Raw genomic sequence first — 20622 nt, 5'->3', positions numbered from 1 at the left:
AGTTTTTGGCAAATACAATCCTAGCCGCTGTTAATACATTTACAATCAGATATTTCAAGTCTTTACTACATATTTCAGGTAAAATTCCCAATAAAAAATATCTCTGGTTTCAAGTCTATATGTTTTTTTGTCATTTTTTCCAACCACATGTGTATTTTAGTCCAGTATTTTTTAGCATCCGCACAAGTCCACCACATATGGTAATATGAACCAGGTGTCTGATGACATTTCCAACATTTTTCAGATTTATTCTTGAACATTCTTGCTATTCTTGTCAGGGGGAAATGCCACCTGTAAAACATACAAATTTTCTTTATATGCTGTTGACAATGTCATTTTATAATTTTGAGACCACAATTTTTGCCATTTCTCTAAATCAATCCCATATCCAAAATTCTTCCCCCAAGCAATCATAGTTTCTTTAACTTGTTCTTCTAATTTAATTTCTAATAAATATCCATACAATTTTTTAATCACCTTTTCATCAGTAGCTGTCAAAATCTTATCTAAATCAGTCAATTTATCATAGAAACCTTCCATTTTAGAATCTTTATCATACCTTGAATGTATTTGCGCATATGAAAACCAATTCATCTTTATACCTTGTTCCTCTAGTTTTTGTATAGATTTGAGTTCACCCTTTTCATTCAATATTTCACCGTATCTAACTGTTTGTTCCTTTTTATATGTTACAGGATAAGAAAATGCTTCAATAGTCTATAGCCAGACTGGAGTTTTCAAATAACATTGTCTTTTAATCTTCTCCCAGTTTAACCACAGAGACTCCCGTATATAATGTCTTCTAAAATACTCCCGTGTTTTAGTTCCTTTATACCTTAAAAAAGCTTGCCACCCCAACAACAAATCATGTCCTTCTAATGTCAACAATCTAGTATTTCTTAGTGTTATCCATTCCTTAACCCACATCAGTTTTGTAGCTTGATAATACAACTCCCAATTAGGCAAACCAAATCCTCCTCTAATTCTAGCATCTTACAAAAGTTTTAACTTTATTCTCGCTTTCTTACCTTGCCATATATATTTCAACACAATTTTATTTAAATCTTCAAAGTAATCTTTTTCAAGCCTAATTGGAATTGTTTGAAACAAATATAAAATTCTGGGTAATATATTCATATTGATTGTTGAAATTCTCCCTATTAGTGGCAGTTGTAAGTTTCCCATTTTGCCAGATCTAGCACTATCTGCTGTTTAAGTTTGATATAATTATTCTCTGTTAGTGTGCTACATCTTGATGTCAAATATATCCCCAAGTACTTGATCTTATTCGTGACCTGAATTTTCAATAGGTCTGCCAGTTCTTCCTTTTGTCTTAATAGCATATTCTTTGTCAAGATCTTTGCCTTATCTTTATTTATTTTCAAACCAGCCACCTTTCCATATGTCTCTATCTTTTCTATCAATTTTGATGCTGTTTCTAAAGGGTCTTCTAAGATGAAAACCAGATCATCTGCAAATGCTTGCAAGGTGGTCACCTTCTAATAGAAGTTCTTTGTTGTCAATATGTACTGTTTGAATTTGTAATGCAGGCATTTGTTTGTCCAATAGCAAGTAGCATAATTCATGGTACAGTCACTATAAAAACTGTTGATAGGGTTTATTTGTCATTGGCTGCCCCTAAGAAAACCCAATGTTGATATGGTAAGATGTTTGCCAAGAAATTGTTACATTTTTGGAAGTTTCAAACAACACACTCCTTTTGAAAGTTTTGTGATCTAAGTGTATTTAAGTCTGTCCTTATGTTGGGGAAAGTTTAGAATGAATAAGAATATTGTTCCTTCTTGCTTTGTTTCTTTCACCTACTTCAAGGGGTTTCAACTTGTTTGTGTTGCTTCTTGGTTTTAAATACAATTGATTAAAAATTTCCAGTGCAAATTCAATGCCATGCCTTAAATATATAGCTTAAATAAATCCATGTTTAACTGGATCAGATTCTTATTTGGGCATTGAAATTATTTCATGTTTATTTATATTCTATGTATTTATAAAATGTTGTGAGACACTCAGGATTGCTTTGAAATGAGATGGGCAGCAAATAAATTTAATAAATAAATAGTCCAAAGCCTAGGCTTGCTATGCCTAATGCTCATTCCCCCCCCCTCAAATCTAGTAGCCCCTAGTGTCCATGATTCAGACCTTGATATGTAATATTGTTCTTTAAAACTAAAAGAAATGAATGTTTCTTCTTAGAGAAAAAGTATCAGTACTGGCAGTGTTTTCTTGGCTTTTGTACAAGAGTTCAGTCAATCTATTCGCAAAAGCCAATTCCATTTATTATTGCTTTAAATGTATCAATGATGTTCAAAACCCTTATTTCTGGGAGGTGATTATGCAGGATGAAGCATTCAGCATAGGCTCTGGGAAATGCTGTAGTCCTCTCAGCTTGCACCTGTGGCAAGCCTTAAGCAATTCTCATTAGAAATATTAGATTCAGCTCTTGGGGTGGAGACATCACAGGTAAAACACACCTTTGGTCAGCAGGGAAAAGAAGAGGGATTGGGAGGATTTTACAGTAACAAAGCTGGAAATGTAAGTAGTGCCCTTGATTTTTTTTTTTTTTTTAAAAAGCATTTGAAATCTAAAATATAGTATTGTGCTGATTAACATTGGGCATTTGGCATTTCCAAAGAAATTATGACAATGTTTTGGATTATCTGCAGAATAACTTTTTCTTTAGCTCCTTAAATTGATTGGGGCTATTTCATCACCACTTTCTGAAACCATCACTTTAATAATGTAAGATGCCTATGTGCCGTGTGTTAAAATGCACTTATTCTTTTCTGTTTGTTAAAAGAATTGCACTGTACATAATTATTAGACTCTAATCACAATAAAGCAATACTTTGAATCTGATACATTTGGGGTGCATTACAAATTTCTGTATTACAACAGTACATACAACATTAAGGTTCCTGGATTCCTGGTGCAGGCGGGCGGGAGGCCAGGCGAGCGGGTGACCAGGAGGCCAGGTGAGCAGGTGGCCAGGAGGTCAGGTGAGTGGGGGGAGGCCAGGAGGCAAGGCGAAGGCCAGGTGAGTGGCCAGGAGGCCAGGTGGCAAAGTGAGCAGCTGGGCAGCAAGGCTAGTGACTGGGCGAGGCAAGGCAAGGAGTGGCTGGGAGGGGAGGGGCGAGGAGCGGTGGGTGAGGAGAGGCACCCCTCAATGTGAGTGATGTCCAGTTGGCCATGCCCACCCAGTCACATGACCACAAAGCCACATCTACCCAGCTGGTCATTAGGGCAGAAAACTGGCTGTTAAATTATTTGAATCTCACCACTGAGGGAATCTATGTGATGCACTGGGCACTCCTAACTTGGAGGCATTTTCTAGGAGGGAAAACCCCATTTGAGGTTTGGACTGACCATAAAAAATTAGAAGCATTAACGACTCCCCTGAGGCTATTGCCCAAACAGGCTCACTGGGCCCAATACTTTAACTGATTCAACTTCACATTAAGGTAGTCCCAGGGGAGAAGAACTTTATCCAGACTTCTGCAATACAATAGTTCAAAGCCGGAGGTGATTAAACTGATCAACCCCTCCAGACAACTGGCAGCCCCAGTCACCACCCAGGCACAAACCAAAATGAAAACCGAACTAGCTGATGGTTTAAAAGGTACTCTAAAGGCAGCTTTGGAGGGGGATGAGTGGTTCCAAATGCACAAGGGAGAATGTTCAATGCAAGATGGTGTAGCTTGAGTGGGAGCTAAACTATATGTCTCACAAAGCCAATGATTAATGGTTTTACAAAAAAGCCATGATTTAAAAGTGGCGGGGCACTTTGGCTTCGTAAATCCCTTCACCTAATCATGTGGCAAGTTTGGTGGCCATTACTGAAAAAGGACATAGAGAGCTTTGTGGCTAGCTGCCCCATTTGTGCTTCTGCCAAGAAGCAACAATGGAAATACCTGGGCTTCTCCAGCCAGTAGCAGAGCCCAAAGTCCCATGGAAAGAGTTATTAATGGACATTATTGTAGAACAGCCCAAAAAGTTCAGAGGATACAGTGATCTGGGTGATAACCTATCTGTTCTTCAAGCAAGTGCACTTTTACCCTGTCAAAAAAATCCCCTCAGCATGCGCTTTGGCTAAACTATTTGTGCAGCACATCTATTGGCTGCACGGTGCTCCAGAAACAATAATCTCAGATTGTGGAGTCCAGTTCACTTTGCGGCTTTGGCAGGAGTTCCTAAAACTTTTGGGGACCACTCAGAGGCTCAGATCCTTGCATCACCTGGCTACTAATGTGCGCTGCGAAAGAGCCAATGGTGTCCTCAGATGTTACATTAATTAGCAACAGGACAATTAGATGGACCTCCTCCCTTTCATGAAGGTTGCCTACTCAATGCACAGTAGCACTGGGTACAATCCATTTGAAGTGGCCACAGGACAAGACTTGGTATCTATCCCTGAATTACTTTAGGTCTCCCCATTGACTGCATCGTTGAAAGATTGGGTTGCCCCATGACAGAACATTCGGCCAGTGGTGAGAAAAGCTTTGGATTAGGGCCAAAATACATTTGACCTTTCCCTGTCAAGAGGATTATTAACCCGGTAACTAGAATTTGAGCTGCCAAAAATGTTCAGATGTGTACACCTGGTATTTCAATGTAGCTACTGGAATCAGAAATCACATCTTCCCTGCATCACGAATTGCAACCATCTCCCAACCCCGTTATGATCAAGGGAGAACAGCACTTTGAAGTCAAGACATTTTGGACTCTCGCATATATTGAGGAAAAGCTCAGTATTTGGTAGTCTGGAAAGACTTTCTCCCCACAGAAACTGAATGGTTCGACTCCCAATATATAAAAGCCTCCAAATTGCTTTTAAAAAATCCATGACCAATACCCAGATAAGCTGCATTGGACTGTCTACTAATTGGGAAATGTTGTGTATCTCTCCCTCCCCTCTCTTTTTTCTTTTGCTGGACTAATTATTTTGTTTTTTTGCAGGACTAATAGATTGATCCCAAACAGACCCTGTGCATAATCTAGGGGTTTTCCTGGACTCACGACTCCTGCTCGAAGAGCAGCTGGCAGTCGTGGCCAGGAGGGCCTTTGCGCAACTGTGGGTTGTGCACCAGTTACACCCTTTCCTGGTCCAATGCTCCCTACTCACAGTCACTCACACCCTAGTCACTTCCTGTCTTGATTATTGCAATGCGCTCTACATGGGCCTGCCCTTGAAGAACATCCAGAAGCTCCAGTTGGTGCAAAATTCAGTGGCCCGCATGGTTTTGTGCAGACCCCGGTGTGCACATGTTTCACCTCTCCTGCGGGAGCTGCATTGCTTACCGATTTGCTTCTGGGTGCAATTCAAGGTGCTGGTTGTCTCCTTTAAAGCCCTTCTGGCTTGGGACCAGGTTAGGTGAAGGAATGTCTCCTGCTGGTCACATCTACCTGACCCATTAGAGCGGGGAGGCAGGGAATGCTGTGGGTCCCATCCCTGAGGTAGATACATCTGGTGGGACCCAGGAGAAGGTCCTTCTCCATGGTTCACTCTCTCTAGAACATCATTCCCCCAGATATTAGAATGTCCCCTTCTCTAATACTTTTGCGGAAGGCACTGAAAACCTGGTTCTGCCAGAGGGCCTGGGGAACCCAGAGTGGGATGGAGTCCATCAAATGGCTCATGTGTTGTGGTTCGCCGGCAGCAGGTGTGGATGGCTGAGGTCTCTGACAGTTAGGACTTGCATGAGGCCCCTGCATGTGATGCAGGGATGGGGCCAGGACTATCAGAGAGTGGGGTGCTGCCTTTGGTGGTTGTGGAGTCTGGCAGCAGTGACAAAGAGAGACCCAGGGAGCCTGTGCTCAGTGTGCGTGCACGCAGGGCTTCTCAAAGGAAAGAGCAGCTGAAGCTGTATGGGCAAATCGGGAGTAAGGCCGGAAGGCGATGGTCCCTCCCATAAGGGATAAAAGTCAGCCTTCAGGGTTGGCTTCTTTCCAGGAAGCAAGGAAGTTCTTTATGCTCAGAGTTCTCATTCTCCAGTTTGTTTTTGGAAACTTCTGGTGTGGGATATTTAACTGCAATTTGTCTTTTGTTCTTGGCAGCCTTTCACAACCTTGAAAGGGCTTGCTCTTATCTGGGACAATTAGTTTGAAATGATTATTGGCTGTGAATGCATAGAATTCACAGTGCCGCAGTGGTTTGTTTTTATGACAATTTGTGTTCCATTTGAACAAGGCTTAGGTCAGAACAGTTTGCTTCCTGCCCAAACGAAACCAACATTGACAGCGAGATGGAACAGCTTTGGGCAGAGAACGCTCACTTGCAACAACAACTGACCTTGTTAGCTAATCAATTAGGCCAACTCCAGGCTCTCGCTGCTCCACCTCCTCCTTGAAGGAAATGCCCAGTTGCCATGCCTGATAAGTTTGATGGCAACTAGGCTATGTTTCCAGCATTTTTGGGACAGTGCCAGCTATTCATTAGCTTAAGAGCAGAGGACTTCCCCACTGATTGGGATAAGGTGGGGCTTGCTCTCTGGCTCTGCAACATGCAGGGCCAACACCGTTGTTGGTGCAGGATAGTCATTTGTTGAATGGGGGTTTTGTGACCATCTTCATTTGATGTATGAGGACCCCATCAAGACACAGACTGCTGCCTGTCATTTGAAGGACCTGTAGCATGGCTGGCAATCCCTGCAGGAATACATCAGCAAGTTCTGTCTGCTTAGCCAGGATTCGGCCTGGAATGAGGCGGCACTTATGGACTAGGATGGGTTGTCGGATGAGTTGCAGGACGAGCTGGCATGGGTGGATTGCCCCACAACCCTCAATGCATGGATTCACCTGTACCTGAGGATCGACGCCCACCTTCAGAGACGGAACCGTTGCCATGCTTCCCAGGAGACTCCTGTGGCACCTGTTGTGCATGAGACTCCGGCTCCACAGGAGGAGCCCATGGACCTAGGCACTGCCAGGCACTGCCTGTCGGTGACAGAGCACAACAGACAACACACAGGGGAGTTGTGTTTATATTGTGGGGAACCTGGGCACCTGGCTACTTCATGCCCCAAAAGCAATGGGGGGGCATCAGCCCTGGTGCCTGCTCCTCGGACCCAGAAAACCCTGTTGGTGCCTGCTCCCTGGACCCAGAAAACACTGTTGGGAAATGGCCGGAGCCTGATCTAGAGGAGACCCTCGGTCGGGTGTGCACCGGTCTCAAGTCACGACCAGTGGACATGGATTCCGGACCCCCTCAGCATTTGATTCTGGTGGTCCAAGTTTTCCTGGCCAATAGTCCACAGGGGATTCCGGCGCATACCTGGGTCAATTCCGGTGCTACCACAAACTTCATGGATGTGGCATTTGCAGCCCAGTATGCAGCCCCTCAGTGCCTTGTAGAACCTCCCATGCTTGTCAAGACCATCGATGGCTGGGTGCTTTTGTCTGGGCCTATCAAGGCTGCCACCAAACCCTTGCGCCTGACCATCGGCTCGCATGAGGAGGCTATCCAATTTTACATCACTTCCGGACTGCATTTCCTCATGGTCTTGGGCTTGGTGTGGCTCCGGACTCACAATCCCCAGATCTACTGGTCCTAGAACATGATCACGTTCCCAAGCCTGCAATGCATGGACCACACCCGTCAAGTCTGCGCAGGGCAGGTGCTGAGTCCACCTGAGGTGTCCGTGCCTTTGGAACTCACAGACTTTGCGGACGTCTTTAGCGAGCAGGAGGTGGACCAATTGCCTCCACATTGGCCTTATGATTGTCCCATTGATTTGGTGCTGGATGCGCCCCTTCCCGTAAGCTGTCTGTACTTAAAGTTGGATCCGGAGTTGGCCGCATTGTGGGACTTTTTGGACAAAAACCTCACTCAGGGTTTTATCCAGCCCTCATCATCGTTGCTGTCTGTTCCAGTCCTGTTTGTCAAAAAGAAGACTGGCGACTTAAGGCTTTGCTGTGATTACCATTGATTAAACACCATCACTGTGCACAATCGGTACCCTTTGCCCTTGATTCCGGAACTGATGGAGTTGCTCTGGAAGGCTACCATGTTCACAAAGTTGGACCTGCATGGGACATACAATTTGGTGCAGATCCGGCCCAGAGATGAGTGAAAGACAGTGTCCAGTATCAGGTATGGGCATTTTGAATATATGGTCATGCCGTTTGGGTTGACCAATGCTCCCGCTGTCTTCCAATATTTAATGAATGAAATTTTCCGGGACCTCTTAGATCAATTTGTGGTGGTTTACCTTGATTTTGATCTATTCCAACTTGAGAGACAGTCAACTGCACAACCTGTGCCTGATTCTGCAACAGCTCTGGGAGAACCGCTTGTAGACCAAGTTGGAGAAGTGCCAGTTCTTCCAGTCCACCATCAAATTCCTGGGGCATTTCAATGGAGCTGAGCAAGATCAAGTTGCTGCTTAGTTGGCAACCTCCCCAACGAGTGAAGGATGTCCAGTGACTCCTCGGATTTGCCAATTATTACCGGACCTTTGTCCCCAACTTCGCTTCCCTGTGACTCCTCAGATTTGCCAATTATTACTGGACCTTCATCCCTGGCTTCGCTTCCCTGACCGCACCCCTCACTTGGCTCCTCCAAGAAAAAGGTCCCATTCCAATGGGGTGCTCCTGAACAACAGGCATTCCAGGCCTTGAAGCAAGCCTTCATGAAAGAGCTGATCCTGAAACACAACAATCCACACCGTTCGTTCATGGTGGAAGCAGACATGTCTGATGTGGCTATTGGTATGGTGCTCCTCCAGGCTCATGCCTCCAGTGGTATCCTCTTCCCTTGCACGTATCATTCGAGGAAGTTCAATCCTTCTGAGCGCAAATATACCATCTGGGAGAAGGAGCTACTGGCCATTAAGGTGGTGTTTGAGGCTTGGAGGTATCGTTTGGAGGGGGGGCGCCATCAAATGGAAGTCCGGATGGATCACAAAAACTTGGGAGTTTTTGAAGACCGTCCGGAAATTGAATCAACACCAGATCCGGTGGTCCCTCTTCTTTGCCTGGTTTAAGTTCCATGTCACTTACATTCCAAGTGGTTGCAACCAATGGGTGGACACACTCTCACGGAAGCCCAAGTACTTGCGTCCAGAGGATCAACTCCTACTCCAGACAGTGCTTCCCGTAGAGTTGTTCTCCACAGTGCAGGAACTACTAGCAGATATAGGAGGCGCAGTGGCATGACGGATTAATGGAAGCAGGAGGTGGGACCCAACTCTCCATGGTCATTCACGGAGGAACTCTTGTGGTACCGCAACAGGCTCTATATCCCAGCAGGGCCGCTCTGGAGACTTATCTTGTCGCAGTGCCATGACAACCCTGCGGCAGGGCACTTCGGCCTCTTCAAGATGTTGCATCTTGTGTCTCAGACTTTCAGGTGGCCCCGACTACGACACAACGTGCAGTCCTATGTTCCATCTTGTGTGCAATGCTGGAAGGCCAAGTCACAAGAGACAGGGGCTCCCTGGGACTGCTCCAGCCCTTGCTGACACCGGAGAGACCTTGGGGTGCGCTTTCGATGGACTTCTTGACAGATTTGCCTCCATTGTCAGGATTCACCATGGTGTTCATGGTGGTCGACATGCTGACAAAGATGGCACATTTCATTCCGTGTCGTGGCTTACCTATGACTCGTGCCATCACCCGCATGTTTATTCATCTTCCAGCTGCATGGACTACCTGATCGGGTTGTGTCAGACCGAGTGTTGTGGTTAGCCAGCAGCAGGTGCAGATGGCTGAGGAAAGTGATGACTCTGATGAGGGGCCAGGACCATCAGGGAGTGGACTGCTGCCTTCAGAGATTGTGGGGGCTGGCAGCAGTAACGAGGAGGTTCCCGAGGAGCCTGTGCCAAGTACACGTGCACGAAGGATTACTTGGAGGAAAGAACAATTACAGCAGCACAGGTGACTCGGAAGTAAGGCTGCAAGGTAATGGCCCCTCCCACAAGAGGATAAAAGCCAGGTTTGAAAAAGTGTTCTTTGTAGAAAGCAAAGAGGCTCTGAAATTCAACTGGTGGACATCTTAGTTTGTGTTTGAAGAAACTTGTAAATTACTTCTTATCTCTGGGTTTTTGGCAGCATTGACGAACAACTTGGCAAGGCTCTTTCTTGTCTGAACTAATCAGTGGAAAGCAGCCTTTTATCTGTAAAGGAACAGAATTCGTTATTAAACCTTAAAAGGTGGGGGCTGTTGCCTTTGTCTGTGTTTTCTCTTTTGGAACCTGGTTGGGTCAGAACACCGAGGGACTCAGTTTACAGCCCAATTCTGGAAAGGGCTGATGACGGCTTTGGATGTTAAAATCTGCTTGTCATCAGCACATCATCCGGAAACCGATGGTAGGACTGAGAAAGTCATCAGGATCCTGGAGCAATGCTTTGTCAATCAGCAACAGGACAATTGGTCAGACTACTTAGCAGTCACAGAGTTTGCATTTAATAACTTGCAGCACATCTCCATGCAAACTACACTGTTCCTAGCCAGTGTGGGCTATCATCCTCTGTTCTTTCCCCTGATGCCACTCGACTCACCGATTCCGGAGGCAAAGGACTATTTGTCTGAATTACAGGCCATTCACCAATTGGTTCAACAGTATCTGGAGAAGGCCAAAAAAGGTTACAAGCCAGTCGCAGACCGCTCTCAGTGGGTGATGCCAACATTGGCTGTGGGAGATTGGGTGTGGTTGTCTACTCTGCACCTTCCATTAGACCGGCCGGTTAGGAAGCTCAACCATCGGTACCTTGGCCTGTTCCCTGTGGAGGTGGTGATCAACCCAGTCACCTACCGCCTGACTTTTCCTTGCTCGCTATGGGTCCATCCTGTTTTCCATTGCTCCCTCCTGGTTCCCAAATGGCTGGCCTGTCCGCTCCACCAACCTGACCCTCCCCTGCCAGCACCACACGATGGAGAGGGACTGCCTGAGTACAAGGTCGCCAGTATTCAGGACTCCCAGTATCTCATCGAGTGGAAAGGTTATGGTCCAGAGGCGTTCACATGGGAGGATGCGACTTCCATCCATGCCTCGGCTTTAGTGGATGTCTTTCACACACAATTTCCATCATGGCCACATCTGGACCGTCAGACTCAGGGGAAGGGCCCTGCAGTGAGAGATAGTGTTGTGATTCACCGGCAGCAGGTGCGGAGGTCTCTGACAGCAAGGACTCAGATGAGGGTACTTCATGTGATGCAAGGATGGGGCCAGGACTATCGGAGAGTGGGGTGCTGCCTTCGGAGGTTGTAGAGTCTGGCAGCAGTGACAAAGAGGGAGCCGGGGAGCTTGTGCTCAGTGCGCATGCTCACAGGGCTGCTCAAAGGAAAGAGCAGCTGAAGCAGCATGGGTGACTCAGGAAGGTGATGGCCCCTCCCATAAAGGATAATAGTCAGCCTTCAGGGTTGGCTTCTTTGCAGAAAGCAAGGAAGTTCTTTATGCTCAGAGTTCTCATCCTCCGGGTTGTTTTTGGAAACTTCTGGCTTGGGATAGTTTGTCATGCCCCTGTCGGAATCTGATTGTGAGGGGGAGGTCAAGCAGCTGAAAGGGAGTGGGATGTGGCTTCGTTGGCTGTGGAAGAAACTGGAGAAGGGCACAGTCCAGCTGGGCAGAGCAGGGGAGAGGTAGAGCAAGGCAGAGGGAGTTCAGAGGAAGATCCAGGCCCACCCCCTCTTCATCCTGGGGCACGCAGGGAGGAACAGAGAAGGGAGCAACATGACTTGCGTGGCTTAGGGGGGAGGAAAGGGCCCCGATTCCCTTCATTTGCTGCAGCTGGGAACACAGTGTTTAAAAAGGGAATTTGCGCACAGCAACTTGTTGGAAGCAAATCATGTATTATCTTGTTTTGTCGAGGCTTATCTGGGTTCCTGGCGTCTTCCCAACTGTGTGTGTTTTGTTGGCCTTTGAAGTCTGCAATTCCTTATCCTGCCCTGTCCAGTTAATTGCTGCAGAATGGTTTGTGTGAATTTTTATTTACAGTTTATATGTACTTTGTTTTCGGACTGAATTTTCTCCACTTAAAGACTGTTCTTGGGAGAGTTTTTTCTCCAGCCAAAGGTAACTGGAAATTTGGGGCAAAGTTGGAGGTATTAAAAGGACTTTTCTTACTTATGTGACTGTGTTGCCTTTGTGCCACGCCCTGGGTCATCACATATTTATCTGCAATTAGTCTTTTGTTCTTGGCAACCTTTCGCAATCTTGAAAAGGCTTGCTCTTATCTGGGATAATTAATTTGAAATGATTCTTGGCTGTGAATGTGTAGAATTCACAGCGCCCCAGTAAAAGAGCTTTGTTTTTATGAACAATTTGTGTTTGTTTGATTTGAACGAGGCTTGGGTCAGAACATCATGTGATCTGCTGTCGTCGGGCCAGGGGAGTGAGAGTTGGGGGTGATTTTTTATTTATTTTTTTCCAGATTTTGTTCTATTGTACTTAATTAATTTATTTGATTCTTTTGGTTAGTTTTTATTGTTTTTTGTTTTAAATATTCTGTAAGCCGCCTCGAGTTGCCATGGGCGAATAGCAGCAATATAAATTCAATAAATAAATAATGTCTCTGTCAAGGGGGCAGAATATCATATCTGCCTGGCTTGGCTTGGGGGGCCTTACAGGCATCCTGCTATAAAAAGAAGGGGGGTAGGATGAAAGGGGGAAGAAGGGGGGTGAAGAGGAAACGATGAAAGGGCAATAAAGCTTTGTGAGTATGTGATAGGAAATTGGGAAGGGGGAATGACAGATAAGAAGGATCAGAGCAGCCAGATCCAGTTTGTATCAGCATCTCACGGCCAGGCACCTGAGAAATATGCGCCTTACTCCCTAAACATTTCAGAGCTCTCAAAACATCTTGGTGAGCTCTGGTTGACTGAAAATGGACTGATCACTGGGGTTGGGGAATGGGCTGGAGACAAACCTCCATCTTATTTTTGTATCCAGCAAGTGAGGTACTTTCAGAACTGGCTTAACTTTACTGCTATCACCACTCTTAGTAAAAGAACCCTTTGCTTTAACCAAATGTAGTCGAACATTTTTCTTTCCTAAGGTATCAGATTGGGGCAAGTCTGACAAAAGCTGTTATCCAAATGAAACCATACTAAAAAATCTATGTTTGCCTTAAAAAATTAAGATAGGGTAAGACGTAAGGAGAAGAAGAAAAAATACAACCTTATTTTCAAGCAGCAATCATTATCTTGAAATACTTCATTATCTATTTTTACTATGTGTTTTACTCACAGTATTGGAAAGGAGATTTGAGATTTCTTAGCCTGAAGCTTGAAGATTCAGGCATGTATCAATGTGTAGCAGAAAATATACATGGAATGATTTATTCAAATGCTGAATTAAAAGTTATTGGTAAGTGTATTATACTACATTATTATTCAAGATTTTAGGTAGAAAATCCAATAATTGCATTCAGCTGCCCCCTGGTCATGTGACCACATATCAGGTGCTCATCAACCAGCCTGCATTTATAGCTATTTGCATGTTCCTAGAGTCACATGACCACATTTTATCTTTTTGAACAATCTGAATATTTTTTCCCATAGTTTATTTTCCATAAATGTGTGATAGTTTATTGCATTTTATGCTGTGGGATTCTTCCATTGAAAACAAATTGATTCCTCATTAGCCTGATACAAACTCCACGTTTGATCTAAAGGACTCTGTTACATATTTAGAGATATGTGGAAAAAAATATAAAAATGCTTATTGTACAGTAGAAATTATTTGCACAATTTGCAGTATTTTAAATTGTTATTGTGTTGTCTAATTGGTGTGAAGTTCTTTGGTAATATTTGAAGAATTAGAAATTAAACTTGTAGAAACTGTAGTGGCATATACAGGTAGTCCTCGACTTACAACAGTTCACTTAGTGACCGTTCAAGGTTACAACAGCACTGAAAAATGTGACTTACTTTTATTTTTACAACTTTTGCAGCATCCTCATGATCATGTGATCAAAATTCGGATGCTTGACAGCTGGTTCATATTTATGACCATTGCTGTGTTCCAGGGTCATGTAATCCCCTTTTGCGACTTTCTGTCAAACAAAGTCAATGAGGAAGCCAGATTAAGTTAACGACCAAGTTACTAACTTATCAACTACGATGATTCACTTAACAACTGAGCCGAGAAAGATTGTAAAATGGGGTCAAATTCACTTAACAAATGTCTCACTTAACAACAGAAATTTTGGGCTCAATTGTGGTCGTAAGTCAAGGACTACCTGTATTAAGATAGAGAATATCTCCTTTTGTTCTGTTGAATTGCAATAAGGATGGAAAACTTCTGTCAACCAATAGTATTTTAAGCATTGGTGTTGATTTTAGTCTGCTATACCAAATATATATCTTTTGTTTCTTTTGAGTCTTTCAGCATGTAAAAGGAATACATTGTTTCTTACTTTCTGGATTGGTTAAATATTATTTCTCAAATAAAATTAATGCATAAAATCATTGATTTATTTAAATGTTCTATTTTTGAGAATAGATGCAACTATAATGTCTCACAAACTCAACATTATTGTTCAACTTAGTTTTATTCTGCAAACTCTCTCCAGGTTTTCAGTATAATTGACTATTATATGCTATTGTCAGAAAGAGTGTCTTCAGCAGACATAGGAACACACTGGTAGCATCATACTGTAAAGTATGCATGTCTAATAATTATGTTTTTCTTCACAGTTTTACCTCCAACCTTTGAATTCTGCCCAATGAAGAAAGATGTTTTAGCTGCAAAAGGAGGGCAGGCTATAATTGAGTGCAAGCCTAGAGCAGCTCCTAAACCAAAAATTACCTGGAGTAAAGGGACAGAAATTCTTAGAAATTCAACCAGGTTAGTATTACTATTGAGTATAGTAAATAGTCTACAAAGCATTATTTCAGAGTTCAGTCTCATTTTTTTTTTAAAAAAAATGTGTTTCTACATGGTTTGTCCTGAATATAATTGTGCCACAGAAATGGAAAACTGTATTAATACAAGAGAATAAATATTTAGGCTAGTTGGTCACATTGGCCTTCTTCATGGTTAAGGTTTGTGAAGAAACATTGTTAAAGGAAAGCAGGCCATGCTTTTTTTCTTCTTCTCTTCAAATTCTGCAGTTCCATCAGTAGTTTATTCATTTGAGCTTTGTTCACTGCACAAAGATAGGCAATGTGACAAGAAATGAATGAACCCAACACTGTTTGTCATTCAAGATGGTGGTTGCTTTTGAATGAATCTTAAAAAGTGTACAACTATTTTAAGGAGTCTACTCCTTATGAGCAATAAATCTTTAAAGTAGCTGCATTTTTTTTCTACCTGCCTCCCCACATACATTGTGTTTATCTGAGTATTGGGATTAAAACAAAGTAAACCCTTCTGTGTCCTACTGGTGTCATCTGCTTCCTAGAAAGTGTTTTTTTTCTCCAGTCATACTAGTTCAGCATAAGATAGATAGTTGCCTATATAAAAAGATGTTCCTCCCAAATTTTTCCCCCATTGAACTGCTGTGTAATATGGAAGATCTGTTTGTTCTGATTGGACAATTGGGTAACTCTCCCTCGTTCCTGGAATTAAGCAGCAGAATGTGAACAAGTAGCAATGATTATTATAGGTACGAAAAGACTTTGTGTAACTGGCAGGAGAGGGGGAAAAAAGTGGAATGTGTAATGCCATATTTCTCTTTCCATCCACATTTTCTTATTATTCTATTGTTGATTCTCAAGTTTCTTAACAATTGCTTTTTCAATAGGATACATATATGGTATGATGGCAGCCTAGAAATTATTAATGTTACAGCAGTCGATGCAGGCAATTACACCTGCTTTGTGGAAAACAACAAAGGAAAAGCTAACAGTTCTTCTGCTCTTATAGTCACAGGTAATTTCAAACTTCTCTAAATCCTCAGATAGCATGGACGTCAGATTATGTATATTGAAATCATTTTCAATTTTCTAAATAAATCTGGGTCAATTTGATAAGCCTATTAATTTAGTCATTCTATATAACAAAATAATATATTTTCTTACGTCTTATCTCTGATTCTGATTACTGACATTTTGTATGTGGTTCACTGAATTTACACTTTACAGAAGAGTAGCTGTATTAATCTAAAGGAGAGGTTCGCAACCATTGCGGTTTGGTAGCCTGTCTGCGGGGGGAGAGGGGAATTGAGTTGCATGAATGGTAGGCCAGTGCGTACAAGCGTGGATGCAGCCCTTGCACTAGTGGCAGACGGGCGCATAGGCACATAGCTTGACTTGTGTGAGTGGTGGGATGTTGTGCACATGCATGAGTACCTGCCAGCCCACTGCTTGCGCAGGTTAAGCTGTGCACACACACTTCAGCCAGCTACTCACACTCAATTCCGAATAGGCCATGGCCCAGTAGTGGGCTGTGGTCCAGGGATTGGGAGATTCCTGATCTAAAGCATTGAGCAAAGAATCTTGTGACAATTGGCACTTTTATTAAATTTCTTGAACTATAGGCTGCTTCATTAGATGCACTCATATATTAAAAGTTAAGACCAAGTACATAGGTATTTATTTGTATATATAAGTGAGAGGAAGAATATTTTATATCAAAGACATAATAAAAATGATTTATATTGGAGAACAATTTGCACTAGTCAAATAGAAATGAAATAATTATTTCTTCAGAGTAATATATCACACATATGGTAGCATTATACTATAGTATTTTACATAACTTTAAGCTAGATCTGAGTCACATACTTTTAAACGTGATTAAGTTAAAACCATAGGCACCTAACCATTGAAAATAATACTGGAGTATTTCATATAAGTTACTTTAAATATTATTGAGGAATAGGAAATACTTTGTGCACATTCTTTGTAGTACTAAGAATAGAATCTCATGTACTCTTATACAAAAATAGCAATTTGAGTATTTTATTTATAGATAAATTCATTTAATTCCGAGCTTCCATGTTATACTAATTACATTGCAGTTACTTAACCTGTTATTTACTTATGTACCCTGCAGTAAATTTACATGGTACAAACATGACTTTGCACCACCAAATTTAGCTTGAGGATGATTTGAATATACTGTAATTCATCCTACATTTTTATTGAAGAAATATTACCCTTGTTGACACAAATGCAAATTTTCACTCATACTCTATTAAAGTCCCTAGAAGTATTAAATTTCTAGAAGTAACCACTTACAAAAATTTAAATATTGCTGCTTATATTTGAAAATTAAATTTGTAGAAATAATTTCTTGCAAAAATTTAAATATCTGCTGCTTATAATTGCTGCTTCTAGTCTCAGCTGTGATCTGGGACATTATTCTAAAGGAATTCCTGGCAAGAAATTAATAATTGCATGATAATTCACACGATAGTCCCACCACTGGATCATTCTCTCATCAATTGGATGAGGTTTATTATTTGGGTGGGCCCCCAAATATGAATAATCTTTGACATAAGTTGTTACAGTAATTTTTACTTTTGACCCTAAGATTGGCCTAGAACTGTAAATACTGTCCATGAAAGGTTAAATACAAACCAATTTTTCCTATGTTCAGAAAATGAAAACTATATTAGAATTTGCAAAGTAAGGAAAGAAAGATCTACCAAAACACCTCAAATTTTTACCTATATTTCTTTTGCTATTGAAATACAGTTATCCATAGTAAAGTTGTATATTTTTCAGGTTTTAAGTAAATCAGAGCCTCAATTGTTGCATATTTAATGACTTGCTAATATATAACTACATTTTTTGTGTTAACTGCAAAGCTGCAACAAGGATAACATTAGCACCAACTAACGTTGATGTCACTGTTGGATTGAATGCTACCATGCAATGTCTTGCATCCCATGATCCTTCTTTAGACCTGACTTTTATTTGGCTCTTAAATGGATATCCAATAAATGTTGATAAAGAGAGTGATTATTATGAAAGATCTATCATGGTGAGTTGCCTCATATTTCTCTATTGACTTATTTACATTTGGGTGGTGTGATTATTTTTTCTTGGTATTTTAGAGAAAGGAAAAGAGGGAACAATTATTTTGAAGCGTTTTCCTCCCATATTACCATTTACTCCAGAAGAAAGGAAAGTTACTATCTTAGAAGAAAAGAAAGTTACTGTCTCATGAGCCACAATGTTATAACCACCTATAAACTTATATTGTTCATAAATTTATTATTAGCACTCCAGCATCAAAACAAGTTATTCCAAAAACTGCTTATTTTCAAGTAATAGAGAATGTTGTTTATACATAGCAATGTCTTCTTTCAAAGTCTTTTCTGCAACTAAAAACGAAACACTGCACTTGGGTCAACAGAATGATTGGTATTAATCAACCTCACTATGATGAATCCAGGCCACTGTGTTCAGTGTCGGACCACATATATTATTTATTTATTGCATTTATAGTAACTGTCATTTTTGTTTTGGCAAAGCCTTGGAGCATTTATTTCTTGCGTTTCCATGGCTACTAAAGAACCTCTCAATGTGCTGCTTTGAGTACACTATGGAAATAGAACTGTCCCACCTGGTGTGTTTGTTTCGAGCCAAGATATTAAGATTCCCTCCAAAAATAAGAAATTGAATGGGTGGGCAAGCACACAGAGTTTCTTGTTTATTTCCCACTTTGTGGAATACCGTGTCTCCAGAAATATGGATGACCTCTTCCCTAACAGTGTTTCCAAGTCAAAGGAGATGCTTCTCAGAGTTTTAAAGAAATAATTATATAAATTTTATTAAAGATCTAAATGTAAATGTTGCCTACTGGTAGCCTGGATTCTGTGTTGTGTTTTAAGTGATAATAGTTCTACTGTGTTTCTCAGAAAATAAGACTGGGTCTTATATTTATTTTTGTTCTGAAAGACCCATTAGGGCTTATTTTCGAGGGATGTCTTATTTTTTTCCACATACAGGCAACGAGTGTGGGGGCTGATGGGAGTGGGTACAGCTATCAAGCTTCCAAGTAATATGTGTCCTGAAATAAAATCCAAGGCATCCATTTTCTTTAAAGTCTGTTTATTAGGAACATATCAAATTGGCAAGGACTTGGTGTAATTCCAACTCTGGCCAGATTCTGGAATTACACCCAGTAAAAAGCAAAAGTTTGAAACTTCCCCCAGAGTCACAATCTCCAATCAATTCTCAGTCCATCAGTCCAGTGACTCCAAACTCCACCTTCCCTCCAGCTGCAGGCATCTTCTCTGTTCCCACAGGAAAAAAAATGCCATCTAAACATAACATTCTCCCTTTATCTCTATAATTCCCTTTTCAACAGCTAGAGAGGGGCGAGCCTGAGTACTTTTAAATTCCTTTGCTAAAGAAGTCTAAAGAGAGTCTAAAAGAAAGCTAAGAAAAGAATAGACTTTCTACAATAAAATATGGCTACACATATGTCATCTTCAGGTTTGACAGGCTGCCTCCCTTCAACTTCCTGCAAATAGCCACAATAGATTAGTTAAATTCTAGCCTCCCCTGCCACCTTCAGGAGCCCCCTTAGGCTTGTGAGGAATCCTCTCATGAAAACTGAGAGCCTCATTCTCCACTACCTTTGGGCTGAGCACCAGCTTGTATGCCCCCTGCTCCTGGCTGCCTTTGGCCTCCGCCTCCCCTGCAGTTGCTCTCCCGCAGGCTGCTGCTGCCACCTTGCCTTCTTTTTTTTTTAATAAAAGTTTTATTTAAGTTTTCACAAAGCATACAAATAAAATATCTTTTTTTGAGAACAGCGTGGGCCCGGGTTATCACTTCTCCATACAGACATAAACTCAATACATATTTATCTTATATGTTCTAATCCATATCTTATAACTATTTTCACATTTTTTTCGATAGCTTTTCCCTTTCTTTACTTCCTATAGCCTTATTTTAAATTATCTCATTCCTTTCTTAATTCAATTACATATCTTTTTCTAATTTTTAAAATCTTTCTAATCAATGTTTTTATACTTCCGTCTGTCCTGTTTCCAATTTCATATTATCTTTTCTCATAAAACAAAATTTCCCCTGTAATTACTAGACTGGAGTGTAACACCTTTGTATCTTTTTTCAAATCTTATTTAAAAATTTAAGTTACACCTTTACAGTTATAATATTCATTTTCTAACCTCTATTTTATAACACATACCTATTTTCAATCGAATTCTGCTTGGTACATTCCCTTAAAAATACACACTAAATTCTTAAAAGAAAAAAGTATATGTATATATATATCTGTGTATATATGTATAACAATAGTAAATGGAATAATAATTCTATTCAAGTACAGCTCTGCCATTAATATTAATAACAATCTTTTACATTTCTATTTCTTTTAACAAACATTACCTAGTAATATCAGTTGTCTTTCATTTTAATCATCTATATTTCATATTTTACTTATTACTGTCTTTAAATAAAAAACAAAACAATAGTTATTAACAGTAGTCAATAAAATTATTATTCTTTTTTTTTTAAACAAGTTTTATTAATTCTTCAAGACAAACAATACATAAATACACAAAAACACAAAACATAAAAGCGTAAAAAATCTCTTTTCTGAAAGTTGCTTAATCCTGGGTTATAACTCTTGGTACAGACACAAATTCAAATTCATATTCCTTTTATATACCATTTCATATCTTATTAACATTTTCAATTTTCTGTATAACTTCTCCTCTGTTTTAAATTTTCTCAATTTTATTTTA

General features: G+C 41.1%; 1 protein-coding gene across 4 annotated transcripts in view; it reads left to right on the top strand.

Annotated features, from left to right (window-relative positions):
- CNTN1 (contactin 1) overlaps positions 1-20622 on the top strand; it is a 290436-nt gene that overhangs the window by 190903 nt on the left and 78911 nt on the right. For all 4 annotated transcript variants that reach the window (XM_087969240.1, XM_087969238.1, XM_087969237.1 and 1 more), the window contains exons 12-15: positions 13202-13319; positions 14651-14801; positions 15700-15827; positions 17710-17885. In XM_087969240.1, coding sequence (XP_087825366.1) covers positions 13202-13319; positions 14651-14801; positions 15700-15827; positions 17710-17885 — 573 coding nt within the window. The remainder of the gene's footprint in view (positions 1-13201; positions 13320-14650; positions 14802-15699; positions 15828-17709; positions 17886-20622) is intronic.

Source organism: Notechis scutatus, chromosome 6, assembly GCF_049901735.1.
Source record: "Notechis scutatus isolate UNSWTSFEM ecotype Mainland chromosome 6, rNotScu1.2, whole genome shotgun sequence".
Taxonomy (NCBI): domain Eukaryota; kingdom Metazoa; phylum Chordata; class Lepidosauria; order Squamata; family Elapidae; genus Notechis; species Notechis scutatus.
The sequence above is the reverse complement of the archived record's forward strand: the minus strand, read 5'-3'. Positions and strand labels throughout refer to the sequence as shown.